Here is a 24,184-nt window from a genome sequence, read left to right as displayed (position 1 = left end):
CTGAAGTGAGCTGCGTGAAGTTGATGTATGAGTGCATAAACAACTGTCTGGGGTACACTTTTTTTGATTGATTAATTGATTCTTAAAAGTCTGATTTGTTTAATTGAAGAGGAAAAAATAAAAATTGTTAGCAATTTTTTCTTGTTTAATTGATTTGTAAAAATTGATTTGTAAAAGTTGATTTGTTTAATATTTATGTGTAAATAATTCTTATTTGTGCTTGTTTAATTGATTGAAATGTAAAAGTTGATTTGTTGATTTCAATCTGCATCATATTGAAGGCAAAAGACCTGTTGAAGGTACACTTTCGCAACGCTAAACTCAAAATCGCAACGCGAAAGTCAATTCGCGTTGCGATAGTCTATTACGCTTTGCGATTTTCTCGTTGCGATGGTCGAATACCCGTTGCGATAATCAAATTCGCGTTGCGATAGTCAAATTCGCGTTGCGATTTTTGAGTTGCGATAATCAAATCCGCGTTGCGATAGTCAAATTCGCGTTGCGATATTCAAATGAATGTGTAATAAGTGATAACAACTGAACAAATCATAGCAATGTTCAAACTCAAGTTACTAATACATGTCTAACTGAAAATGTTAAAAGTTTACACATAAAATACACATAATACAACGTTTGCATTTAAAAATCACCTAAGTTAATAGTCCCAAAAGGTGAAGCCGGTTGTGATTGGGATTTTGATTTTGATTGCGATTTTGATTGCCTTTTTCTTGACACCATATGAGCTTTGGATTTTGATGAGGATCCATATTTTGGTAGAGGAAAAGATGATTGTGATGGCACTGGTGATCCACATATCAACCTTGTATGACCACTTTCCTTGCACCGACTACATGTCGATCTCTTCTTCTCTTTACCCTTAGACGGTATACGATCGTGACTTTTTGGTCGGCCAGGTAGCCTTCTGTCCATGGCTGGTGGCAAAACTGTTTGTAAGTCATCTGATATGTCCCACTCAGAAGGATGTGGAATAGGGTAGATAATCTCGTCATAAGTTTGTTGATATACTTCTATAGTGTAGCAATCCATAGCGTATGCGCTTGAATCATCTTGGTTTAGATGAAGAGAAACTTTTATAACATGGCCACACGGATAACCAGATGTTTGCCATTTCATACAACTACACGTCTTTACATTTAGATCGATAAGCCTATTTAAGTTATTATCCAATACGTCAAACAAAGTGTTTGAACATGGTTCAACTCTCCATGACGTTGACTTCACAACACGTTTCGTTATCTTTTTTTCAGTCCATGGTGTAACACGATGTTCCAATGTTCCTGTAAATTTAAATAAATAATACTTAGTAAAATATATGATAAGTTACGAATTTAAAGAAATAATACCTCCATGGTTTCTTTTCTTGTAGTACCACTGTTGAATAGAGGCTCGAAAAAACTCTATTAACATAGTAATGGGTAATTTCCGGGAATGACGACTTAGAGCGTTGATTGATTCTGCACTATTAGACGTCATGAAACCATATCTTGCTCCAAGTTGATGTACTCTTGACCATCTTTCAAACCCGACATCTTCTAGTGTTTGAGCACACTGAGGCAAAACACGTCTTAAACAATTTATATGCTTATTAAAATCCACTTCCCGATAAGCTTTTACAGCCTTCCAGTATGTCCATTTGTGATTTTTTATACCAGCCGACATTGATTTTAGATTTTTATACAAATGAACACCACAAAGTCCATGAAAAGCATCTGGGAAACACCTTCTAACAGCGTTGTCAATTGAGTTTGCCCTATCGGATATGATTTTCAGATTGCTAATAGGACTTATGCAATCCCTAAGATGCCCCCATAAACCATGTCCATGAATCAGAGGTTTCAGATTTACCAACCCCGTAAGCTATTGGCAATATCTCATTGTTAGCATCCATGGCTACTGCTAATAAGTTTACTCCAAGGTATCGACCTTTTAAATGTGCTCTGTTAACTATAATAACTGGGCGCATGCAAGTAATAAATGAACGAATCTACAAAATCATATACATAAGAAATATAATCATTTAAATGTGAAATGCATATAACTAACAAAAATGAGTCAACAAAATTATATTGATTTACTAACCGCAGCACCAATGGCGATCAACAGCAACTCAAAGCATCCATCTCTATATGTTTTGATATGAGTTACCGACCTAGGATTTTTTAGCTTTAAATTGTGACAATAAGCCGACAGTTGAGCAAACGATGCTTTTGGCGACCCCCTCAACAATTCCAATGCATAACATTTGGCTCTTCAAGCTTGAGAATATGAGATACTAATCTTGAACCGAGTATTCATGTCAGTCATAATTTCATGTCCCCGATATACCCTGTCATTCAAAAACATTAACTCAGCTAGAAAACCACCCAACATCTTTTTGTTTGCCTGTTTATGGTGAGGAAAAACTTGGGTTCTATGTTTATCAATAAAAGTCCTAACTTGAAACATTTTGCAATCTTTTATCCTCTTTGCAATCATATGTCACGTACAGTTTTTGTCAATCATACACCTTGTTTCGAAACGATCTTTGCTTGATTTGTTAACTTTTATTTGATAGCCATCTTCCACACATTTCGTATACAAAGCTATCTTCAAGTCTTCCTTTGTATCAAAACAATCATCTTTCTTGATACGAATAATTTTTGTGTAACAATCAACTGCTATCTTTACCAACTCTTCTTCCGGTATCTGAATTAATTCTGGCATATTCCAGTTATACTCCCGTGGCATTTTCTTCGGGGACTTTTCTTTGGGGATTTCTTCTACTTCTTTTTCTTCTTCAGGGTTATATGAATTACAGAATTGATGTTCAACATGTTCATTCACAGTCGTAACTTCCTGCTCATTATCATCAACAACATCTTCCTCGACAGCGGCTGTTTCATCATCAAAATTCGGGTATTGACCAATATCAAAATCATTACACGCAGGGTCTGTTTCTTCTTCTGAAACATCATCAAAATCCGAGTATTGACCAAGATCAAAGTCTGGGTATTGACCAAGATCAAAATTCGAATATCGACTAGTAGTCACAATTTTTTCTGTTGGCTCATCATTGTCTAACTGGTTAATACGAAAACCGCAATTTGGTGCTGAAAGTTGATTGGGATTTGGATTAGGGAAAGGTTATGGGTTTTGAGATTGTGGTTGGTATTGGAAATGTGGTGAAACAAAATTTGCTTGGTGATGAAATTGTGGTGGAACCATTAAATTTTGATCACCATAAACTGGGGTTGAAAAACTTAGTTGATTACTACCCGCTACTGACCCAACTTCACTACTTCTAGGTTCAACAACATACAATATAACATCATCTTGCGAAACACTAATGTAAGCAATGAATCGTTCAACATCTTCATTGTCGGTTAACAAATAAATTTTACCTTTTCTCTGATAAGATACCCTAAATCCACTTAAGGGCTCTAAATTCAATTTATTTGCAACACGTAACATTAGAGTTTCATAAGTTAACTTTTTTAATGAAAGTTTTAGTTGAAGATTCATGGGTAAAGGCATATATTGTAAAACACCATGAACATTCTCCCATGACCCTCCAAAACACAAATCTATCCAAACATGACCAACATTAGATGATTTCATTATTGTAAATTAATTTACTAAACAAACGAGCTGCGAAACTAAAACCTGTTACCGGATGGGGAAGGATGTCGTTGGATATAGGAACGGATGTCGCCGGAGAGAGTGATAGATGGAGATGGAATAAGTTACAATTTAGGGATTTAGGTTATGAGTTGCTTCTGCTGCGTAGTTTTATACCCAAAACATTTGTGTTGCGAAACTAAAACCTGTTACGAATTTGAAATTCAGTGTTGCGACAGCATCGCGTTGTGATAGTCAGAATCGCGTTGCGATAGTCAGAATCTCGTTGCGATAGTCAGAATCGCGTTGCGATTTACATATTCGCATTGCGATTTACATATTCGCATTGCGAATTAGGAAAATCACAATGCGAATTTGGAAAATCGCAATGCGATAGTCAGAATCGCGTTGCGAATCTGGAAACTGATTTGCGATACCGGAGATCGCGTTGCGAATTATCGATCGCATTGCGATTTAGTTGGTCATTTTGGCAAATCCAAAAAAAGTTGGTTAAAATCGTATATTATAAGGTATTTTTTGTCACTGAGGTTATTTTCTCTAACGATTATCATCACTTTCTATTCAAATTATTTTTCTTATTTACAAATCTCATCTATTCCAATTTTTCCTACATGCATCACAAGTTTTCATGTAAAACATTTTCATTAATTTTTGGATTTTTAATAGTATATATGAAATACTCTCGAAAATATCTCCTATAGTTATTTCTCAAAAACCGCATGACACCTCCAATTTCCTATCATTTTAAAATTCCCTAAACAACGATAATCTCATGATTAAACTTATGACAACTCCACATAATTTGTTATAGTCAAACTTTACAGATATTATCATTATAGGTCTGATATCAAACGCCTTATAACAAGATTATTTATATCCCAAAAAACATATAGAATGTGCCTCTCTCTCTTTCTCTCTTTCGTTCTTCTTCCTTGAGACATTTCTCATTCTCTTTTCTACATTGAAAATCATCGATTCACTATTGATCTTCTACCAATTACGATTCTCTACTCAAATCATAAGAAATGGACTGTCAATCGTCGACGAAATTAACTTGTTTCCATCAATAAAATCAATCAAATCTTTTCATCAAATATTATATTAGTAATTGAATATCAGTTTGAACTTAGTGTACAATATATTTAAAACAAGAGAATAATTTTTAAATGCATGTTATGACTCTCAGTTTGGGAATGCTTATAGCTATGAAAAAAATGATTTTTCGTCCTATAAGCAATACTAAAAACTCAAAAATTGGTTTAAAATTATGATTGAAAAAGTGATTTTTAACCTAACCTCATAAGCTTAAATTTCTAGCTTTTGTCGTGAAAATCACTTTTGGGTGAAATTATAATTTTTATCCTCAAATAACATATTTTTAATTTACAACATAATATCTAAAATGAATATTTTATCTTTTTAAAATCAATTTTTAACAACAATCTCAAATAATTAAAATTTAAATTATACTTTTCAAAAATACTTTTAAAACTATTTTTTACATCACTTTTAAAATCATTTTTCAAAAATAATATCAAACTAACCCTTAATATACTAAAAAATGCAATGTTACTATGATTTAAGAGGATTATTTTTAATATGTCAGATCTTGATTATTTATGTGATTGGTATACACGTGTTTAAATTTAAATATTTTAAATAAATTTATGTCGAATCACTGCTAACATTTAACGAGAAAACTAACAACTTAACTGATATAAGAATCTAATTGATACGAAGCTAATAATTCGAAGATTCGATTAAAATTTTATAAATTGAAGAATTAATTTAAAATATCGGTCATAATGGTGTAATTGACCGTAATATATACTAAAATAACATGTATTCACGAATATTATAAATGTTCTATATGAGTATTAAGTTTATACCCATAATTAATTTATATTAGATATTTAAAATGCTAAAATAAAAAATCAGGTAAAAAGTATCATAGAGCAATGTAAGAGGATCATAAGAAATATTCGATTTTTACTCTAGCTTCTTATAGTCATAATTGTAAACAAAAAAATATATAAATCTGAAAAAATATTATACAAATTTATTATAATAAAACACAAATGTATTAATAATTAAATTTTATCTAAACAAACTTCATACGGGATAAAATTTAAAATTATAATATAATAAAGATTTAAGAATCACATATATGAATTTATATATAGTAAAAATCAAACTTAAAATATAAACTGAATTTTATATTATCATTGAATTAACGTTCATCAATACTGTTAATTATCAATTGATTTAACAGAATAAGACATTAAATATCTTATGTAAAATTAAATTTTTAAAATTTAAAATTTAAATTAAATTAAATTAAAGAAATTATTCCATAATAAATTTTTAATATATAGTGAGCACAAATCAATTAACAAATGAATCAAATATCGAAACATACATATAACTTTTTATCATATACCGATAAAACATATTTTATTTTTATTTATAAGTTTCCACAACACTTATCCATGTTCTTACATTTCTATTCCACCAAACAAATCTTAAATAATTATTTCTTTTAAAAATTATTAATCGGGATTGCAAAAATTTCCGAAAAATCACCTTTTATATCTTTATATACATGTCATACCCTTTCATCTTTATTTATCGATCTAACACCCTTTACAGAAAAATGTGTCCTCTGATACGCGTCTTACGCTGATCAGACGCCACGTGGGGTAAGGCGCCCCCCTGCAGCGCGTCTTATGCTGACATGGTTACACGCTGGCTAAGGTGCGGCCCCTGGGGCGCCCCTTATGCCACGTAGGGGTGTAGTGAGGTGTAGGGGTCACGCCTTCCAATTATCAAATGCATAATGCTGGCAGCGCCTTGCATAATTTCAGCCGAATTTTTCGGTTTTAAAACATCGTCTCTCTGCTATAAATACCCCTTCCCCCTAAAACTCTCTCACAACTCCCTCTCAACCGAGAAACTACTACAATAATCCTCTCAACCAGTAAAAAAACACCCGGCAATCTTTTTATATTTTATTCAGAAGTTCGTTCGATCTTTCGTTATAAGGTAATTTTTATAATATTTTTTATAATTATATATGATTATTTGAAAAAAAATATTTTATTAATTATTTTCAATTAATTTTTGTGGTTGAAATATTGGAAAGCAGGAGCGTACATCGAAATATTTTTGTCGATACAATAATAATATAAAATTAAATTATTTAAACTATTTACGTTTATGTGTAAAAAATTTATTGTGTTATATTTTCGTTCATATATTATTTATTTAATTAAGTTTGTTTCAGTTGTTTTTTTTTTGCAGATATAATATTATCGCACTTTTAAACTCTAAGAATTGAGAGAATTTCAGCTATTGTTTATTATGATGGAGAAATTCGAGAAGATGAAACCGGTGTTGTTTTCGTATCAAATCATTATGTTAAAATATCATTCAAGAGAAACATAACTCTTGAGGAGCTGATAACGAATATTTCAAGGAAGGTTCTTGTTGGAAGTAGTAGAAGAATGTCGTCGTTGCAGTACAGATTTCCAACATCATTGTTGTCATTAACTTATACAACGTTCGAACTATCGAACAATGATGATGTTGAAATGATGGTTGATTCTCAAAGTAATTATTCAGACTCCGATATTGAGATGTATGCAAACTTTGTTCAAGTGCGTGCTGTTTGGGGTCTGTCATTAAGCTCCTACTATGGGCTAGCTGAACAAGTTGACAACCCGACAACAGTAATGTGTAATGATTTTAATTCCATAATGGGAAATTCGCATCATGTTGCCGTCCTATCAACTTCAATGGGGAGACATTCATCAACAACTCCTTACGATCTGTACCGAGGTGGGTACACGAACAATTCGTATGACAACATCGAGACCAGTTCAAGGTGAAGACATTCATCTGCAAATTTATTTTACCTTAATATGGAGATGCCCTCGACGCAACATTCTATGCAATTTCCATTTGACACGATAACTTCAAGCTCCAGGGGGAGGCATTCGACTGTGAGCTTTTTTGATCTTAATGTCGATATGCCTTCTAGTTCAAGGGGAAGGGGTGCAAGTAGTAGGTTCTTCGACCTAAATATGGAGAGCATGGAGGAACCATCATCTCCACCAGAAGAACCGCTTCGTGAGCCAGGTGAGAATGGTGTTGAGACTGGACTATTCATTCACCCAGAATCACCGCAATTCAACTCCGATGATGATGATGAAGAAGATGAAGTTCCCTCAAATGTGGCACAAACTGACCCTCCAGCACATATGTATGAAGTTGATTATGGTGCAATGTACGGGCCAGAATTTGCGGATATGCCTAATCTCGGTGACTATGGATTTTACTCATCAATAAACAATTGTGAGTTATCTTTAGGCATGGAGTTTTCAACCAAAAAAGAAGCTATGATGGCTATAAAAAATTACAATATCCGTAATTTTGTTCAATCCAAAGTCGACCGCTCTACGCTAGAAAAGTATGTCTGCAACTGTGTCCGACGTGAAAACGGATGCAATTGGATGGTTCGCGTATCGAAGAGAAAAAACAATAGATGTGAACTAATAGTATACAACGGTCCTCACACATGTTGTGCTGGAGGGATCAACCAAGATCATCCCAACTTAGACTATGAAGTGATCTGCCAAGTCATCATGCCCATGGTAAAAGCGAGCTCCTATATAGCTATTGTTGTGTTGATTTCAGCTATACAATTGCAGTATGAGTATTCCGTCTCAAACAAAAAAGCATGGAAGGCAAAGCAGATGGCCATTAAAAAACTTTACGGCGAATGGGATGCATCTTACAACGAACTTCCAAGTTGGTTTAGGCTGGTGCGGAGGTTGAATCCTGGGATAATTGTGGACTTCGAAACCTCTCATGCATATCATAATGATCGAGTTCTTCGCCATCGATGCCAATTCTACCTGATTTTTTGGATTTACCCACAGTGCATTAATGCTGTCAAATACTACAAGTCTGTGGTCCAAATAGATGGGACTTTCTTGTATGGAAAATACAAGCAAGTTTTACTATTGACAGTTGTCCAAGACGGTAATAGAAACATTCTTTCAGTTACGTTTTCTCTCGTTGAAGGAGAAGATACAGATTCTTGGGTTTTTTCCTCCGAAACTTATGTTCACATGTTATCACGAGAGAAAATCTGTGTCATTTCAGATCACGAAGCTGAGATCAAAGAAGCAATAGAGTCTTTAGGTCTATTGTGGCAACCATCCTTTGTCCAAAATAGGTATTGTATCTGACACATTGCTGCGAACTACCATGGACGGTTCAAGAAGAATTATGAGCGTCAATTACTTGTGCGTATGGGTAAGCAAAACCACCTTTTTTCTTTTGATCATTTTCATTTTTTAAGGAAACAAAGTTAGTACTATATTTTTTATCATATTACGAACTACTTCCTCAAACATTTGAATCCATGCTTCAAGATTTGCGGGTGAAGAACGAGGAATTATACAATTACATCAGCCTCATTGATAAAGAAATTTGGATAAACGCATATGATGGTAAATATCGATATGGAAACATGACGACCAACTTGGCTGAGGCAATCAATTTGACCTTAAAGGGTGCACATCACTTACCTGTAGCGGCTTTGGTAAAAACTATATATTTTTGTTTGGGGACGCTTCTTGCGAAGCTCAGGGGACAAGCTCAAACCTGGATGCAAGGAGGTCATGTCTATCACCCTAGATTAGTTGCAAATCTACAAAAAAAATTGATGCATCAAATGAAATGTCTGTAACAAGCTTCTCTAGAACACATGAATTGTTTCGTGTCACAGAGTTGTCGAAACCTCTTCAAGGGATTGAAGTTGTGTCGTTAAGAGTAAATCTATAGGAAATATGGTGCGACTGCGAGTTTTTTCAAGCTCTAAAGTATACATACTATTAGAAGTATTTAAGGTAAACGAATTTGAGTTCCCCCTATAGGTAATGACGAAGACCCTAATGAGGTTTGGAATTGGGTTTCAATTGTACCAGACCCGACTTTATTAAGGGACAGTGGTCTTCCAAAATCCACTCGAATTCATTGTGATGTGGATATTCGAGAAACATCTAGACACGACAAAAAATGTGGTAGAAACTCATGACACACTAGGAGAACATGTCCACTTCTGTTATCATCAAGTAACCATTGATGAGGAACTGATGTAGTTGTTGTTTATCAAATAATAATTCTTGTACTTTAATTTGCATTTACTTAAAGTTAATGTCATTCGATAACCGCTGATGAAGATTAAAAAAACGATACAAGAAAACGAGATTGGACGTTGGCGTTGTATGTGATTATAATAAAAGTGATAATAAGTGACAAACTTAAGAAAGTTATCGAACACAATTATTAAATTTTATCAAACTAATAGTAATTTGGTATTTGAATATAATTTTAAATACAACAAACTTACAATAAGTATTAAATGGTAAATAATAACCAAATTACAATAACTGATATTAAATGATAATAAACAAAATTAACAAAAATAATTAAAAAAAAATCCAACCAAATTAACAAAATAAAGTAAGTATTAAATGATAAATAAAAAATCACAATAAAAAGTCCAATAAATAACTAAAAACAAATATACTAAAATATCAAAATCTATCGATGTCTGCGATGCGAATGTGTTCCGCAGGGCGGTGTTTGTCTGTCTCGCGAGGAGGATTTCTTCGTATAACTAATTCTGACTCGTCGTTGTCATCATCATCACCAACATCATCATCGTTGTCGTCAGGAGCAGATACATTTTGTTGATGAGGAACTAATGACGATGTAGCACCTCCATAGAATAAGGACCCTTGAGGTGTATGACTGACTATCCCATCGCTCATAGATAACTATGAAAACTCATAAAACCCAGACATTGATGAGTGTGAAAACTGTACATGAGGTGTCTGTGCGGCAGCCATCGGTGATGAGGCTGCACCCGCCAAATAACCAGTATATGAACCCCAAGTCAGATCTACAAACATAGACTTATAATATCCTCCAGGAGGGGTCATATAACTCTGTGATGGTGGCGGCGGCGGGGTCATAAAACTAGGTGATGATAGAGGCAGCGACATTTGGTAAGGGAAAGGCGGTGGCGGCATCATATATGGTTGAGGTATGTAAGTCGCTGCAGATGGTGGTTACTGTGAAGGTCCTGCTGGTGCAGCTGAGGACGAACTAGAAGCACCTGCTCTCCGTCCACGAGTTGGGGGACGATGGGATTTTGACGGCACACGTCTATGTCGACGTCGATAAAAGCTCCGCCCTCGTACATCCTCATAAAGCAGAAACGGTTTCCCGTTACTGTTGAACCACTCATAATAATCATATGCAACCGTCAAGAGGTCATCATAAATGGGCTCTCTATGGGGAAGGGGTCGATGTCGATCCTCCCACATCACTACCCACTCATGATGCTTTACCAGCCAATTTGTATCTGTCTTGCCGCGTCAATATATGCTATGCAACTCGTCCATATTACGAGGTGCTTCCTAAATTGGTTGTATAAAACCAAATAGCCGGAGCACACGATCAGTGGAGTGCCACTCGACGATCGCATAACAGATCAGAGGGATCGCCACCATCCAAACATCTGATGGGCCCCTCAACTCAGGTAGGATGCATATCCTCACATCATCATTAAAATATGGAACCCATTCAAACTAAAACAAATATATATAATTTTTATCAAAATAATAATCTAATTATATAACTATAATAAAAATCGAATTTTAAACATTAAAATGCATACCTCTATGCCAGCCTTCTGATCGATTAGCACCCTCATTTTTTCTAAATCATCAGGTAGCTCCCGATGATTTTTCCTGTCAGTAGACCACTTATTCAGGGAATTTTTTTATTATACACTGGGTAAAATGATTAATAAACGAAATCAGTTTTGTAATTACCTCAATAGTAGCGGAAATACGAATGGATTCTTCACAACATAATATAAAATGGGCAAGCGATACAATGCCCAAGACTGCAGCAGAAGGAGACATCTACCAATAACATTTTTTCTGTTGTCAGTTGCTCGACACATCTCCCTATACAGGAAAGCCAAAACTGCCGAGCTCCAACTCAGTGATCTGACCATATGAAAGTCGTCAAGATGTCGCAACCACATACAATGAACTTAGTTGCGTGATTTGTCCGGCATCAGCAACCCTCTTATCAGTTACAGTATGCATGCATGTGCATACATTTTAACCTCATCATCAGAGGCATCCTCGTTCAACTCCCGAAAATTTGCATATAACCAATTTAACGGTATCCGACCACCGTTAAAATTTTGCGGGACACCTCCTAGATAATCCCGACACAAAGTAGTTCAGTTACCGTGCGTCATTCCTGAAATCACATCTCCATCCACCGAAAGCCCCAAGTGCATAGAAACATCCTCAAGCGTAATCGTGCACTCTCCGCACGGAAGATGGAATGTGTGAGTATCGCTAACTTAAGGTTCCTAATAAAAAGATCTAATATACGGTCGCTCTCCTAAAATATAAATAATTACAAAAATTAATTTATAAACTAATAATCATGCATTAAATAAATAAATTATTACTAATAATTTAAATTAAATTAAAATGTTAAAATGTTACCATATCAGCAAAATATCGAGATATATGATTTTCATCCAAACGAAATAGATCGCCTTCCATTTTATATATGCAAAAAAATTAATTAAATAAAATATTTAAAAAATTAAATAGTTAAATAAATTACTAACAAAATACTAAATATAATAAAATATATTTTAAAGAGCTATAAGAGTATTTGAGAGAAGTTTAGAGGATTTGATTTGATGAAAGTGATTGAGAATGGAGGTATTTATAGGGAGGGAATGAGGTGTGAACGGGCGGGATAATTAGGTAATTAAAGGAAAGAGACGCTATAGGGGCGCGTCTTTTTGACGCGTGTCATAATTGCAGGAAGGCACGACCTATGTACCGCACTATATTCCTATTTGGCATAGGGCCCGCGCCTTAGCCAGCGTGTAACCATGTTAGCATAAGACGCGCTGCAGGGGGCACGCCTTACCCCACGTAGCACCAGATCAACGTAAGATTCCTTTCTACAAAAATTATTAAATCGGTAAATAAAGATGAAAGAGTGTCTGAGAGGTATATAAAGATATAAAAGGTGATTTTTTTGGAATAATCATTAAAATAATAAATAAAAATATATGTGGAGTATTATTTTCAAATAAAAAACATAATTTAAATCATCGAGTTCCGTGATCCATAGAATGCCACACCCGAATGACATTTAAAAGGAAAAAAGAATCGAATGAAGCCGTCAACTTAGCCTTAACGTCGTCAACCCAGCCGCAACGTCGTTACTTCAACGCCGTTAACAGAAACCGGTATATATAATATGAGAAAAAGTAATAACGCGAAATAGAAAGCGTATAAAAGATCTCTCAATCAAAGCGGACGAACGATAAAGAAAACCAAAGAGAAAGATCAAGCGAGAGTTTCATTTTCTCCGACGCCAAAAGCCTGGTATACGGATAAATTGATAAAGAAAATCAGAGAGAAAGAGCAAGCGAGAGTTTCATTTTCTCCGTAGCTGCATCATTACACGATTGTTCTTTCCGAGTATACAATTCAGTGTTCAGAATCTTCATATAAGCGGTTCTTGTTGGTTCAAATCTTTGGTTCAGCTGAAATTCCACTTTAAAATTGGTTGTTTGGGTCCAGATCAAAGCAGGTATGTCCTTTATCTTCTTCATTTTTTGTTTCGTGGATTGTTATTGTTTTGGACTAGTTAGCTAGTTTTGGACTTGAACTATACATAATTGAGTTTTTTTGAAGTTGTTTAAACCACCGTTTTTCTCTTAATTTTTTTGTGCCTTTCGGTCAGATAAACGAGTGGCGGAGTAGATCTCGCGGAGCTGTAATCTGTCGAATTTTCTCGGTGAAAAAACTACGAGAGTTCGGATTATTATTATTATTATTTGGAATCTGAAGTCAATTGTTTGGAAGCTTTTTATTTTGAAAGCGTCTGTGAATGCGACTCCGATCTCAGGTGGAGGCGTAAATTTTCCCGTCGAACATCTTTCTCGAGTCTCGACGTGAAACAGATCTGATCTAAAGCAATACGGATTGGAGAATTGTCTCTTCGCTTTTTCCCTTCAAATCCTAGAGTTCAAACTCTTCGTAATCATCGAATTGCTGTAGAATTTTGAATTTTATTCGTCAGAAATCATCTTACATAGTTAATATTTTCGGATCCAAAGTTTAACCGCCAAGAAGGAAAAAAAATCTGAAGCCATAGATGGAGCTTCCTCGATCTTGGCCTTTGGAAGCTGAAGGTAATTTACTTTACCACGGCTTTTTCTTCCTTTCATTTGAAGGTTAAGATCCATTTACACCTAATGTAAATTTACTGAAAATTTACGAGAAAATAAAATCAGCAGAAATTTACTGGAAATAAGTGTGAATTAAAGGTTTTATTAATAATAAATTTGGTTTTGAAGAACAGGCAGGAAATCAACGCACGACTTTTTGTCACTTTACAGTCATTCAAACGTCCAACAAGATCCAAGGCCACCTTCTCAAGGTAATTCTCTCTTCCTTATTTTCAAGATCCGAAGGAAAAAAATAATAGTTAAAAAAAAACTCAATATCCTCCACCTCCTGAACTATATTTTTACGCTTCTCTTGCCGAATTTACACTTCCAGTTTGTTTTCATGTTCTAGTGTGTTTCGGTGGCCATCTATAGAGTTTTATTCAGCATCTGGGATGTGGAGTGCACGTGACTGTATTTTTCCGTTAACGAATTGCCCGATCGAGACTTTATATGGGCACATGAGAAATTAAATTAAACAAAGGGGCCGTCGTTAGAAATGAAATAAATGAGAGAAGATATATTATTCGGAACAACAGTCGTTAAAGAACTAATTCTAAAAAATATATTAAAATCGAGTTATTGTTGAATTTTAAATTCTATTTCCTAATAAATATTGATAATAAATATTTAAGAACAATGACACATAAATCATATAAAAATTATGCAAATATGTGTGTATAAACACTTAGAATGCTGTTTCTTCTTATCCTAAATTTGCTTTGTTTGGTCATCTAAATGAGCAGGTGGGTATCTTAAAACTCACGACTTCCTACAACTGGAACGACTAGGGAAGGCAACTGCAAAAGAAGAAACCCCAGTCGAGGAAGCAATGGCTGAGAAGCCTCCGGCTCCGGCCCCGGCACCTCCGGCACCACCACCTCGTTCTGTGGAACATATTCTTCCGGGTGGAATTGGAACTTACAGTATAAGTCATATTTCCTACAAAACAGAGGGGCCATTATTCACTACTGTAGCTCAAAGGAGTAGTAGCGAGAGAAATGATGAAACTTCCAACTGTAGTTCTTACACTGGAAGTGGTTTCACTCTATGGGAAGAATCTGCAGCAACTAAGAGAAAGACAGGGAATGAGAATACCGGAAAAACACCCGCCGTAAGAGGTAAAACTTTTCTTGGTCTTTTCTAGTACTTCAAATTTGATTATAATCGTGATAACTAGGACATGAGTGAATTAGTCCTTACAGATTTTTGGTTAAGTAAATAAACTTATGCATATAGCATCACCATTATTAGCACATGAGATTACATTTACGAGAAAAATGTCAGCTAAAATATACCTAAAATAAATGCTACTTTTTGTTTGTTTCCCATTTCATTTGCATGAGCATGCAATCATTATAGTTTCAAGTTGGTGAGTGGGGTGGGGCTTTCGTAGCATACAAGGCTTACCTAACTGATCTCGACGCGACTAATTATTGATGGATTTATGCATGTTTTTTATTAGACAATGATGACCACATGCACCGATGTTACAAATTTAGGTAAGTACCTGTTAATAACGAGGTGTAACTAGTGGTTATTCATCTTGTCCCTTAACGATATGATCAATGATTTAATCCCCACATATGAAAATAGGGTATATTTCGTAATTTGTTATTCTTCTTGTATTGTTAGTCCTTTTTTAGAGTCCATTGTCCATTTTATTGTTCATATTCTAAACTTATGGTTATTACTTATAATATTATCTTAAGTTCGACATAATTTTTTGTGTGGAAAATGTAACGTATTATCATTGCATTCAACACTTAATACTTGGTGTTTATATTATTACTCCTTTACTTTTTATGAAAATCATACTCCGTGAAAATAAGTTGTTTATTAATTAGTTTACTTTTAAGAGTATAATACCAAAATTTGCAAATAAAAATGTGGAAAATATGATGAGATGTAATTTTGTACGCATAAGGTAAAAATATTTATTCCATTAGCATAAAAGCCGTTACGTTGGTACGATTGAATGTAATTTGACGAATACTTTTGACAGAAGCGGCAAGGAAGGAGCCTCAATGGGCCACATCATCGTTGGAGAGAGCATCGCAATCGTCAACAAATAACTATCACAACAGTTTCAGCTCTCTCTCTTCCTCTCGGTTAGTCCAATTTCAGTTTCGTTTCTTTCGTTGCCCTTCTATTTCTTCGTTTAAAATTGATAGAGTATTTTTGGGATCTCAACCAGACCATCATCAAAGCAGAAAAGCTTCATGGCAATGATAACATCAGCAAAGGGTAGCGCACAATATGACGATTTTGAGGAGGATGAAGATTTCATTCTCAAGAAACAGAGTTCTACTACTACCCAAAGTAAACATAACCATTTCCTTCATTCATAGCTTTTTAAAATATTCATATTCGAACATATGAATTCAACATATTTTCGGATTTGGATATAAACGGTATCCAATAAGTGAGAATAATATAATGCTGTATATTATTGCCTTATTGTTTTTGCTTCTTTTTGCTGGAGAACTGAGAGTAAAAGTGGATGGAAAGAGTGCAGCCGATCAGAAGGCCAACACCCCAAGATCGAAGCATTCCGCTACCGAACAGCGGAGGCGGAGTAAAATTAATGACAGGCAAGTACAATTATAACTCATATATGAGATATATTTGTATTCATCACTTACACTCAAGTCCAAAACCTAAATACTAATCATTATTAGATATTAAAAGCCAGAGATTCTTTTGCAGATTTCAGATGTTAAGAGGTATCATGCCAAATAGTGATCAAAAGAGGGATAAGGCCTCATTCTTATTAGAGGTACATAGATTTCTTGTAATAGTTGTGATTTGTTCTTTTTGTCTATCTACGAAATTTTAAAACTTTTAACAATGGTGTGTTCAATCTACTCACAGGTTATAGAGTACATTCAGTTTTTACAAGAAAAAGTACACAAATACGAGGGAGCATATCAAGGATGGAACCACGAACCATCAAAATCGGTGCCATGGGTACATTTTATACTCGATTTTATTAATTAAAAATTGCTTTTGAATATCAACAACTTATCGACCTTATCCAAAACAGAGCAACAACGAAAGACCCAGTGAAGATCATGCTGATCAAACTCAAGCTATAAATGGCATGTCGACTCCGGCCTTGGCATTTTCGGTCGCCCCAAACATCCCCGGAGCTGCAACGAACCCTGTAGAATCTGATGTGAACACAGCTACCACGTTGAGACCAATAGACCTTGGTCCTGTTATGATGAATAAGGCAATGCCCTTTCTTGTGTCACCACAGCCGAACTTGATTACCTCTCCCCAGAGTACATCCAGATTGCTATCTGATGCAGAAACCAATGGTCCTCTTCCAATTAAAAAGCCGAAAGTACAAGAGCTGACAGTTGAAGGTGGCACAATTAGCATCTCAAATGTATATTCTCAAGGGTAAGCATTTTTATTTTTAATCTGACGAATGATCTATTTATATAAACATACATTTTATGAAACAGAGGTTGTAATAATCGACCATGGTGTTTGAGACAGGTTGCCGAGTACTCTAACCCAAGCACTGCAGACATCTGGAGTGGATTTGTCACATGCCAGCATATCAGTGCAAATTGACCTCGGGAAGCAATCTAGTATTAATTCTACTGCTCCAAAATCCACACTTAAGGTTTGTTTCCATTGCCTTTGCTATTTATTTATTTCCTTCTGTGTTATCCGGAATAGGGTAAATGTCATAAATTCGTACATATTTATCCAAAAAATCGTATCCATATTTAAATTTGGTTGATAAGTGTTAAATATATATATATATATATATCTTTATTTTTTATATAATTAAAAACATATATGTTCAAACTTGTACCTATAATGAAAAAGCCCTGAAAATATATATCATCTTTCCATTTTTCTCTTATTATAAGTAATTTTAACCTAATTATTCCCAATTTTTACTCTGCTTTAGAGTAGTAGAGAGACTCCTACAAATCAAGGGACGGCACATTCAAGAGTTGGATTTATTGAGGATTCTGATCGACTCATAAAGAAGCTCAAAACCTGAAAAAAAAAAAGAGTATAGCTTACACATTTTTAACGTTATTTTTTGGAGTAGCCTTCCCTTGTTCAAGGGTCACGTTACTCAAATTCATATTTAGCCAGATGCTGGATACAAATATAAATGTTCAATACTACTTAAGAAAACAAAGTATGTATTCTCTTATCTTTGCTTAGCAGCAAAATTTTCGATTTTACATATTTTACCATTGTTTCTAAAAGGATGAAAAAAGAACGAAAATTGCTTACGTGCGTTTATTGACAATATTGTCTTTATATTATTGACAAACTTGGGCATTGTTTTGTGCATCGATTTTGATTGATTAGTGTTAGTTTGTGCAATTTTATTTATTTATTTATTGTTATAAATATAATATTTTTTCAAACATTACATTCTTAAAAAAGTTGTCTAAGTAGAAATATTATAGAAACTCATGAATTGATATAAGATTTATACTATTTGAGACTTTTAATCTTAACATTAAATTAAAATCCAATCAATCAATATCAAGATAACCTAATATCGAGCTAGAGTTCAAATTAATTTATAAATCTATAATTTACGCTACATCACAATGCCACTTTCCAAGGCAATGATTAACCACGTCAAGCCATATACAAGAACAAGAATGGCATTAAATGACTAATAATCCCTCAAAACCTACTTCATGTTATATTGTGAAAGTGTTCTTAATGAAAAATAAATGCAGTGTGAATGGCAATAATTTTATATATCTATATGAAATGGAGTGCATATAGATTTGCATGTATACAAAACGATATTTTCCAAAGCTCAAAGAAACAGTACTCTTCTGTGTTTTTCTCTCTTTTTTTTTATCATTTTTCTTGGAATAAAAATAAATATCCTTTTTTTTCGGAGCGAAAATTGTTGCGAGCAATGCAAGCCATACACTCCATCTTAGGTGGTGACCGTATATTCTGCGGCGGAAGCGGTGGTGGAGATGACAGTAGGTTACGACAGCACCAGCACCAACCGCTCAAGTGTCCCCGCTGCGACTCTCTCAACATAAAATTCTGTTACTACAACAACTACAACCTCTATCAGCCACGTCATTTCTGCAAGAGCTGCCGTCGTCACTCGACAAGAGGTGGCGTACTTCGTAACGTTCCCGTCGGCGGTGGCTGCCGCAAAGCCAAGCGCTCCAAAATCAAACCTTCATCCGAAATCATCACAGACTCCGCCGCCGATTCCGTCTCTGCACATCCACGGATACATCAACATCAACTCAAAGAGAATTCCCTTTCTAGCAGCGAGAGTTCGAGTCTTACTGCAGCCAATTCTAACGTAACGGCGACGAATAAAGAGAACAAAAATATCTCCACCGAAGCGTCGTCGGCAGTAACATCTCAATCTAGCTTGTTAAACGTCAGCGATTCGAAGTTTTACGGGAGTCCAAATAATTTAGGCTAGACGGAGATGTGGAGCTTTTCCAGCTTGAACACATCGTGGAAGGATGAAACGGTGCCGTTTGGTTTCGGTTCTCTGTTAACTGATCAAGCACGGTGGCAGCTAAATATGTTTGATGAGACGGTGCTGATTGAGTTTTCAAAATTGCATAAGAGATCGGAGGGTGGAGGAGATTGGGAAGGGAGTGGAGAACAACGGACGGAGTTGGTTGATCTTTGTAACGGAGCAGTTGATTGGACGTAGCGGAATCAAAGTCAGCCAACATTATATCTGCCGTAAATTATATCTTTACCTTTTATCTCCCTTTGAAATTATTTATTAACTAATATATAAAGAATGTGATAAATTTTTTAGTTTATATATGTTATGAACTTCATCTGCTAGCAGATGAATTGGACCTGAGGGATGACTAACTTCCAAAATATAAAAATTAAAGAAAATAAATACTACTAGATCTAATAGGATATGATGGCTCTGACATAGTGGATACCCAATTCCACTAATAGCTTATTTTTTTTTTAAACAAATAGTTGATGTCCACTAACTATCTTCTTTTACCGCTCACTTTGGTTTTCTATATTATTGGAAACTGTTGTGTACTTTTTCCAAAGGTTAATGTAATTAAATTTTAGGAATCTTACTATTCAACTTTAATATATTTTCACTTTTTTTTTATAAATCAGAATTTTATTATCCAAGAGTAATATAAATTACAATCAATCACCAATCAAGACAAAAGAACATTACAAACATACAAAAGAACAAAAGATTGGTTAGATTATACTCCAAGCATTACAAAGATGAAAGTTAGTGCAATTAAGCATGTTTATAGTTTTTCCTCTAAGTCTTATACTAACTATTTCAATGATTTCCTTGAGCAAGTTATCAACAGTTCGAGATCTTCCTTGAAATAGTATGGGATTACGTTCTTGCCACAAAAAGTAGATATAAGCATTCCATGAAATTTTCAATATAGTGGTGACTAGAGACTTCCCTTTCCACATAGAGCTTGCACGATAGACCATTTCTTCCCAAGTCATTACAGTGTAGTTCATACCATTCAATTGGAGCACAGATTTCCAGAGGTCTATAGCCAAGGGGCATTGAGAAAACAAATGATCCCTACTTTCGTTAGCAGCCCTGCAGTTAACGCACAGTCCAGCAGTGACTAATCCCATGCATTGTAAGCGATCACAAGTTGGTAACCTATTTAAGATGGCCATCCAAGTAATCAAACTATGCTTTGGTAGGTGCATAGGATACCATGCTAGACGGTTCCAATGCACTTTCTGACCTTGCATTCGGATTTCCCCCATATTTCCTTCACCTGCAGAATACCAGAAGAATAAAGGGGAAATGCAGAATTTCTCAGTTTGAGAATTCTTCTAATATTCCAGCTGATATTAGACCCAATCTTAAACTGCCAGAAGTTATGGTCATAATGCAAGCTTAGTTCCAAGTGGTAATGTTTTTCAATCCTAAGCCTCCTTCAGATTTTAGAAGACATATTTGGTCCCAACTAACTCTTGCTCCATCAGCCGATTTGTCAGCTCATTTCCAAAAGAACCTTGAGCATAATTGGTCCACTGATTTTAAAACAGTAGCTGGGACAATTAATTGTCTACACCAGAAATTACTGACACTAAAAAGAACCGATCTGATTAGCTCGAGTCTGCCAGCATAGCTTAAATTTCTTGTAGACCAGTGGTGTAGCCTTTGCCTAATTTTGTCAAGGAGTGGTTCACAGTCCTTCAGAGAGAGTTTTCGAGTAACAAGAGGTATTCCAAGATACCACACATGCAGGCAGCCTGTTTTAAAACCAGAGATAATTTTTAGGTTCTCAAATTCCCTAGGAGAGATACCCACAGAGAAGATCTCACATTTGGAGGGATTTAAGTGAAGTCCAGAAACTTGATAAAACTGGTGGAGAACGCTCAAGACTCTAGCTACTGAGTCCTTGTTTCCTTTGCAGAAAATCAGTAAACCATCTGCAAATGAGAGATGAGTTAACCCAATTTTCTTGCATTTTGGGTGAAAAGCAAAGACTCATTTGGATGCAGCTATATTAAGCATTTTAGAGAGGACATTCATTGCTATAATGAAAAGATAAGGGGAAAGATGATCCCTTGTCTTAAACCTCTGGCCCCTTTGAAATAGCCTATTAAGGTACCATTAAAAGCAATAGAGTACCTAGCTTGAGAGAAACAGATTTCAATCCAATCAATAAATTTTTGAGGAAGATGGAGGGCTTTTAGGATTGCTAATAAGAAATTCCAATGCAATGAGTCGAAAGCTTTATGAAGATCAATCTTCATTGAGCATCTTGGAGAGATGGATTTCCTACCATATCCTTTTACCATCTCCTGAGCAAGGAGAGCATTATCGATGATATCACGACCTCGGATAAAAGCAGTATGGTTTAAAGAGATAATGTCAGGCAGGAATTCAGTCAATCTAGTGACAATGATTTTAGAAATAATATTGTAGATGACTGAACAGCAGGAGATTGACCTGAAGTCTTTAACATTACAAGGATTAGGAATTTTGGGGACAAGAGCAATAATAGTGGAATTAAAAGCAGATGAAGTAATAGTTTAATATTGTTACGGAAGTTGACATATACCGACATTGTAGTTCAAAAATTATTTTTTATTTTTACTTTATCTTACCATTCATCAAAATTAAGATTTTTCACATAATTTTAGTCGTCATCATTAGAGGCAACTATTGTATGACATCTTTTAGAGTCACCTTATACATATATAAACAAGTCTGATTGTCCTTTATCATTTTATTGTTTAAACTACTCAAAATCTTTTTAAAAACTCATGAAACCAAATATAAAACATATCATTTTTAGGTCTAAAGGCTTTCTCGGATTTAAATAGTGAAAAAATTCTTCTCATAATACAAAAAAATATAACTAGAAACTAACGTCATCATATGGCTATAAGAGGATATTGATGCATTAGAATATTAAAGTTATGTATGAATTTTCATCGATTTTGAGTGAATTGTGTAGAAAATCAATCAAAAATTAAAAGTTACGAGTGAAATATGAACATTTTGTATTAATCTTATTGCGAATGGCTATCAAAGATGGACGACTGGAGAAGTTGATACTATCCTAATTAAAAATGTAAACTAGCTAAAATCGACCAAAGAACCTAATATCTTGATTAAAAACCTAAACTAAAATTCGGGGATAAATTTGAAATATTTCAAAGTTCAATGTTAAATTCGCTATACAACTAAAGTTTAATGACTAATAATATAATTTACCCATTTTCAAATTCATAGTTTCTGCACGAAAAAAAAAATAAAGATTAATTACTTGAGAAATTGTAAAAATTCAAATAAATCACAAAAAATGAAATCAATTTGTTTTTCCTTTTTGTCCTGGGCATTTGTATTCATCGTATTCTAAAGGTAGTTCAGGGGTGCTTTAGTAATACCATAAATTACCTTCATCATAAGTTTGGGATTTAAAGAAAATACGAAAAGAAAAAAAGCCATTTATAACTACCGAGAGTTTTCATAGCTTCGCTTACGCTTTCAAACTCTTTCAGGTTCTTATGTGATGTTTGGTTTATTGGAATCCTTTAGAATTATGGGGAATTGAAATATAATTCGATCATTTTTTTATGTTTAGTTCAAATTTTCAAAGAGAAAATTGGAATCTAATTTCATCAAGGGAGGGAAAGTAAATTTCATCCATAACATGATAGAATTGAAATCCTTTAGAGGAGAGAATGTGAAATTTGACCATACTACCCTCATTAATATTTTGGTATTCGAGTCAGATTTGTTTTTTAAAAAACCGGGTTCAGGTTAGGGATGGCAACTCAACCCGAATCCGACGGGTTCCGACCCGACCCGACCCGACTCGATCAGGTCGGATTTTTTTAAAAAAAATTCGGGTTCGGGTCTGGTCGGGTCGGGTTTTTTTTAATGTACTGCTCGGGTCGGGTCGGGTTTAGGGTGAAAAAAATCCAACCCGACCCGACCCGAAAAATTATATATAATTTTATCCTATATATTTAGGGATAATTACAATAATATCCCTCCATATATAATTTTTTTCAATTAAGTCATTGTTTTCATTGAATAAATTTTTTTTATTATTATTTCGGGTCGGGTCGGGTCACGGGTGAAAACCCCTTTCTTCTCGGGTCGGGTGGCCCAAAAACCCGACCCGACCCGACCCATTGCCATCCCTAGTTCAGGTCGAGTTCGGGTTTAGGATGAAAAATACCCGACCCGACCCGAAAAATATATATAATTTTACCTTATATATTTAGGAATAATTACAATAATACCACTATATATATATATATTTTAATTAAGTCACTGTTTTTATTGAATAAAAACAAATTTTTTATTATTTCGAGTCGGGTCAGGTCGGGTTTCTAATTTATATATTTAGGTCGGGTTGGGTTGTGTCGGGTGAAATTTTATTTTAGTCGGGTTAGATTGGGTTGGGTCGGGTCTCAGGTGGAGGTTCCCTTGTTCTCGGGTCGAGTCGGGTAGATCAAAAACCCGACCCAACCCAACACATGGCCATCCCTAATTGGGATGAGTTTAACTTATAATATTTATTAGTATGTTTTTTATAATTTATTGAAATGAATAATCAATCAATAAAATGAAAATTTAATATTTTTTAAAATTTTTATAATATATTGTTACATGTAAGTTATAAAACAAACTAAAATTAAGCAAAAAAAAAAATAAGAAAG

The 24,184-nt window shown here is 34.7% G+C and overlaps 2 protein-coding genes and 1 pseudogene across 3 annotated transcripts in view; all 3 read left to right on the top strand.

Moving 5' to 3' along the window:
• The window catches only part of LOC120178540 (serine protease SPPA, chloroplastic), a 31,771-nt gene extending 15,949 nt beyond the window's left edge, over positions 1-15,822 (top strand). Inside the window, exons 14-16 of the mRNA XM_039184355.1 lie at positions 5,444-5,451; positions 7,324-7,330; positions 15,797-15,822. The gene's annotated coding sequence lies outside the window, so the exon portion shown is untranslated. The remainder of the gene's footprint in view (positions 1-5,443; positions 5,452-7,323; positions 7,331-15,796) is intronic.
• Positions 13,209-18,124, top strand: LOC120178541 (transcription factor BIM1-like). Of its 2 annotated transcripts, none has more exons than XM_039184357.1 (12): positions 13,209-13,356; positions 13,510-13,960; positions 14,131-14,208; positions 14,743-15,117; positions 16,002-16,107; positions 16,194-16,323; positions 16,478-16,590; positions 16,706-16,775; positions 16,871-16,966; positions 17,043-17,404; positions 17,504-17,633; positions 17,928-18,124. In XM_039184357.1, exons 2-12 carry the CDS (start codon positions 13,924-13,926, stop codon positions 18,021-18,023), a joined length of 1,593 nt encoding a protein of 530 aa, XP_039040288.1. In that variant the 5' UTR covers positions 13,209-13,356; positions 13,510-13,923; the 3' UTR covers positions 18,024-18,124. The 2 variants fall into 2 exon arrangements, with proteins under 2 accessions (XP_039040288.1, XP_039040289.1); XM_039184358.1 differs by having other exon boundaries at positions 14,126-14,208; positions 17,928-18,121.
• Positions 18,125-18,914: 790 nt separating this feature from the next.
• On the top strand, positions 18,915-19,688 carry LOC120178557 (annotated as a pseudogene).
• Positions 19,689-24,184: the final 4,496 nt, after the last annotated feature.

Source organism: Hibiscus syriacus, unplaced genomic scaffold (assembly GCF_006381635.1).
Source record: "Hibiscus syriacus cultivar Baekdansim isolate YM2019G1 unplaced genomic scaffold, ASM638163v2 tig00112353_pilon, whole genome shotgun sequence".
NCBI classification, from domain to species: domain Eukaryota; kingdom Viridiplantae; phylum Streptophyta; class Magnoliopsida; order Malvales; family Malvaceae; genus Hibiscus; species Hibiscus syriacus.
The sequence above is the reverse complement of the archived record's forward strand: the minus strand, read 5'-3'. Positions and strand labels throughout refer to the sequence as shown.

What these genes read in the sequence shown, in the direction of transcription:
- LOC120178541 (XM_039184357.1), top strand. Translation starts at nt 13,924, where the DNA reads ATGGAGCTTCCTCGATCTTGGCCTTTGGAAGCTGAAG. An exon ending in TCAAATGTATATTCTCAAGG is followed by an intron (nt 17,405 to 17,503) that starts GTAAGCATTTTT and finishes TGTTTGAGACAG; the next exon opens with GTTGCCGAGTACTCTAACCC. An exon ending in CTCCAAAATCCACACTTAAG is followed by an intron (nt 17,634 to 17,927) that starts GTTTGTTTCCAT and finishes ACTCTGCTTTAG; the next exon opens with AGTAGTAGAGAGACTCCTAC.